This window comes from Aplidium turbinatum, chromosome 3 (genome assembly GCF_918807975.1).
Source record: "Aplidium turbinatum chromosome 3, kaAplTurb1.1, whole genome shotgun sequence".
Classification (NCBI taxonomy): Eukaryota; Metazoa; Chordata; class Ascidiacea; order Aplousobranchia; family Polyclinidae; genus Aplidium; species Aplidium turbinatum.
In genome coordinates this window covers 17,181,739-17,186,790 of record NC_137474.1, presented here as the reverse complement: position 1 = coordinate 17,186,790, position 5,052 = coordinate 17,181,739, and the positions used below count along the sequence as shown (strand labels likewise).

Below are 5,052 nucleotides of genomic sequence, written 5' to 3'. Positions count from 1 at the left end.
AATTACAGCTACAGAAGAGGACTTCACCTTCGACAATTTATAAAGTACCTACGGTAGCCTATCTTGAGAAAACCGATTCCGATCATCAAGACTTGCTTTGCCATTCTCATGTTCGCTGGTAAGTTTAGGTAAAGCATATCAATGTATGTGGAATCTTGAGGATGCCATTAGCTCATTTTCAAAGTTAATTGGGACAGCTGATAAATTTCCTGAACTAGAAGACAGAAGTTGGCTCTGTGATTTTGCTTTTGATGTGGACATATTATCACATATAGGCTACCGTAGGCTATGAATGAGCTGAATACAAAGCTGCAAGTTTGACTTGGTTTCAAATCTTTATCCTCGGACTGAAAAATCCTTGATAGGTTATTTCGGTAGCACGACAATTTAAAGCAGACAATTCAAAGCCGAAAATTCAAAGCCGTTTATTCAAAGCTGATGATTCAAAGACGAAAATTCAAAGCGGTTGATTCAAAGACGACGATTCAAAGACGAAAATTCAAAGCCGTCAATTAAAAGCCGATAATTCAAAGCTGAAATTAACGACAAAAAACAAAACAGAGAAAAGCCGACAATTCAAACCTAAAATAGTTCATAAGAAAACAGTTTCAATTTAATTAGGCTACATACCAAAAGCCGACAATTCTAACAGAAAATAGTTCGCAAGAAAACTACATGCCAAAGTTGTGAGCAATTCCACGCAGATACTGAGCCGTTGTTCGAGCATCATGCTGTTGCACAATGCGAAGGATCCGTTCATTTAGTTGTTCATATTTCCTTTTTCGAGATGGAGGATTGTGGCCTGCCACAAGACGTTCCATTAGGACTTCGTTATGTTTTTGCGGAGCGTTGATGCAGCGAGAGATGGACGGACGAAAGCAACCGACAGTTGATTGAAAACGTTTATGCCACCCTTCAATGCTATTGTTGGTACGATGCTCTCCACGCAAAGTGCGCTGATAAACATTCCAAAGTTTATTTGGGAACACAGCAGGTCTTCGATGCCCGTGGCGAGTTGGTCGACCAATCCAAGTGTCCTCAAAGTAATCAGCTACAGGTTGAATTCGGTGATCAAATTCTTCATCTATCACTAGGGCTTGTAATGCGTTCTCAACGTCTTGTTCTGGTACAAAAGCTAGTGCGGCCAGGCTCCGCGCACTCATTGCAAACTTTCCATCATCTTCTTTATAAGCTGCTACCAATCCAAATTGCTGTATTTTACGCCAAACACATTGCTGTAAATGGAAAAAGCAGCCCGTCAGTGAAGTTGCGGGAAAATTGTCTTAAATGGCATTGATTGCAGCCTTCTCAAAGTCTGTCATCCAGAACATTGGATTTATTTGAGGTCGAAGGTTTTTTATAGCCTGCAAAAGTCGACAATAGGTTTGAGCAGCTTTGTTCGGAAGAAGAGCATAGACAAGAGGTACAATTGTGCCTAATTCAATAGCATGGATGGTATATAGCTGTTGAAAGAGATGGCTTGGAGCTGTGCTAAACGCTCCATCAGAGAAATAGCTTTGACTCTGAGAGAGAAGTTCAAGGTTAGCCTACGCTGGGTACTGAAGATGCATATGCTATCATTTCCAGGCCCAGAATCATAAAGCAGAAACACAGTAGCCTACCATCATCCAATTTCTTGAATTCTAATGGAATTACCAGTTCTTCAGCATTTGACGGCTCCACAGGAATATTTTGTACCTGCCTTCTGGCTCGCTGAATGCTGCGTGTCAAAACACGTTCCTCAGGAATTTGAGCTGCTGCATTTGGATGCAAATCTCAAATCTGCTGTTGCCGCCGTAATGATTTGCTGAGTTGTAGCGTAAGACGTTGCTGCTTGCAACTTAACCTGGGCACAAACGTCCAAAACCTGCTTACGCTGACCATTTGGAGCGTGGTTATGTTCTCCAACAAATTTCACTGCCTTTTCATTGCAGACATGCATTCTTGCTTTGCACTTATTTTCCTTCCAATACTCTTCACACAACCAGAAGCTTAACCCAGGGGCTCCGGACACTTCCTGAGAGTGGGGGGGTAATTTAAGCAGGGACGGGAACAATCTTTTGACATCGACGAGGGCTTATTGGATTATCACATATACTTCCGTAAGGTCGCTCCTCAGACCCCGTTCGCATTACTGAAAGTGTGGTGATATTTATTTAGGTTACATTTAACGTATAAGAATGTTTTGTTTATCAGTTGAATTAAAATTAATGCTGTCGGACTATCTGACTCCATGAAATAATTTCCACACAATTATTGTTATTCGAATTATAATTTTAAGTTATCAGAAGGTGTTCGACTGTTCGTATAATATTGTAGGTCTATAACACAAATTGAATTTAAACATTACAGAATAGTGAAATTGTAGAACAGGGAAACATTAAGCTATTACGAATTATTACATTTTTAACTAAACAATAAATTTAATGTTTTCTGAGAGCTGAACTGGTCTAACTGGACTGGTTTGATGTGAGCTCGCGTCAAAGGACGAACAAACCATTTTATTTTGTGTTCTTCTTTTCTTCGGGAGCAGTTTACATGGAAAATTACAGAAACACTAGGAAATAAATTTAAGTTAAAGTAGTTTACTTTAGTAAAAGAAAGAAAAACTTATAGTGTTCTGTGGCGTTTCGAGCTTTCCGAATCGAACCAGGCTTTGTGCGTCACTGCCAGTAAATGTGCTCTGGTGATTTCTCCTGAAAGTAATAAAAAGACAGGGTGCGTAGTTGGTGCTGAATTGGTGTTGTTGGATATGATTTCAGCTTAATTTAGTATCCAAACGACGATACCAGCCAGTACAAATAAACTACCGTACCGTAGCGTTACGCAACGCTTTGCTTGACCCCCCCCCCGATGTGACGCTAACGTAACGCTTTTCATAAACCCCCCTCCCCCTCGATAGCGTTACGTAATATTTGAACGGTCCCTTACTGCATTCCTGTTTTCGTACTGTAGCTTACTGTTAAATTTGGTATGCATATTGTTTTTTATGTTGACGTTGTAGCCTATATAATTGCCTATTATACTTGCGTTCAACTCCGACACCGTTCCATGTCAAATAAGCTATGACACCACACGGGTGTGGCAGACTTGATGACCAGTTCGGTCCTTCTGCCACACCCATCATCATCAGCAAACAACCTAACTCACAGTGTAATCTTATTGTTTTTTTCACATGTGCTGATGATGCAAAATAAAAGAACTTCTTCTCCTACACTCAATATTAGTGACGACAACATTGTCTATGGAAAGACTGAAGCAGACCACAAGAATCTTGATGCTTTATTGCAGGGTTACTCAACTAATGTTAACAAAAGTCCAGTTTGTCAAGTAGAATATTTTTAGCGGTCCGGTGAATAAGTTATTTTACACACAACCACGAATTAAACTATCTGTACCAAACCACTTTTAGGTAAAATTAGAGATGTACCAATACCAATATTTTGGCCGATATCACTTTTTTAGGCCGATAGGCCTACCGATTAAACCGTCTAACTTTTTGGAAATTTTTTTTTATTTGTGCACACCCCTTTAATCTTTGCATTTGCCTGAAAAAAACTTTCTGACAAAATTTTGAGTGAATCCACCAACATTTAGTGACCTCTCACAGCGTTTTTATGTTCTCATAATTGGGTCATTCCATATCAAAACAGCCAATATGAAGGTATCTTGTACATGGTACCTCTCAGATTTTGCTGAAAAGTTGTCATACTATGCCTTAGGCTACCAAACGAAAAAACAGTTAACAGAGATCTTACGAGGGTCTGAAAACACTATCAGGCAAAAATGGCCCTTTTTACCTCCTCTGTTTAGAGCCCCAAATGACCAAGTAGGCATTTTATGGTCATGCTGAACCTACTTATTTTCACTTTCATGATAAATTATTGTTGAACTTTCTCTGACCTACATTACGGAGATTATTTGCCAAAAATGTTACGTTTTAAAGACATAAAATTTATAGTGAAGGAGTTTGATAATCAAAGATTTTATTTCATGAAATGAAAGAATAAATGTATGTTTGTCTGGTATAAATTTCAGCATGACCATAAAATGCCCACGTAGAAATATGTTTAAAGAAGCTCTGAAACGTGGCAATAAAGTTATTCTTCCAAAAGCTCTAGGTATACACACCAAATCAATACTCAGAAGGTCCGGATTCGGACCGCCAGTTGAGTAGCCTTTTTATTGCAACGATTGTGAGAAAAGAATCTCACTCTGAAGAAAAAAAATTGAATTTAACAAAACAAAATTGGAATTTTGTGGAACATTTTCTGACAAAGGCATTTCTGTACAAGACACCAAAATAAATGCTATAAAAAATGCTGCAACGCCAAAATCAGTTAGTGAAGTGCGAAGTCATTATCATCATAATCCATCGTCGGTTTGTTCCCCACTAGCGGGGGTGGCCGATTGTCTCCGCGCAGCAATTGTCTTAATCCCTTCTCTCCATTTCACCCTGTCCCTTGCATCTTCCTCCTTCAGTCCGACTTTTTTAAACTCATCCTTCACTTGTTGTTTCCACGTTCTTCTTGGACGACCGCGTTTCCTCATCCCATCCACCTTTAGATCTAGTGCCTTTCTAAGAAAACTTCCTTCCTCCCTCCTTATCACATGTCCATACCATCTTACTCCATTTGCCCTTGCCAGTTGGTCTATGGTCTCTCTCATCTCTAGCATATCCAACAATTCTTCAGTCCTTTTTTTCCTTCTCGTTTTCACCCCACACATTGCTCTCACCATTGACCTTTCCGTTCTTCTCAGCACTCTCTCTCAATACCCATGTCTCGCTACCATATAGCATTGCAGGCGCACACAGCTCCGATATACTTTTCCTTTCATCCTTAGTGAAAATTTTCTGCCATACAACATTTCCCCACATTCCCTGAACTTTGCCCACCCCAATCTTGCCCTTGTTGTCACCGCTGCTTCACATCCATCACCTCCATTTATCCGATCACCCAGATAACAGAAGTCTGTCACTGTTTCGATGCCATGGCAGAACTCATCATCATGGCCTTCCACTTCATTCTTTCCTTTATTGCATTTCCCACA

At 39.9% G+C, this 5,052-nt stretch overlaps 1 protein-coding gene across 1 annotated transcript; it reads right to left on the bottom strand.

Annotated features, from left to right (window-relative positions):
• Positions 1-671: 671 nt before the first annotated feature.
• Positions 672-1,163, bottom strand: LOC145766594 (uncharacterized). Its single transcript, XM_082578312.1, has one exon. It carries the CDS (start codon positions 1,161-1,163, stop codon positions 672-674), a length of 492 nt encoding a protein of 163 aa, XP_082434438.1.
• Positions 1,164-5,052: the final 3,889 nt, after the last annotated feature.

What these genes read in the sequence shown, in the direction of transcription:
- LOC145766594 (XM_082578312.1), bottom strand. Translation starts at nt 1,163, where the DNA reads ATGAGTGCGCGGAGCCTGGCCGCACTAGCTTTTGTACCAGAACAAGAC.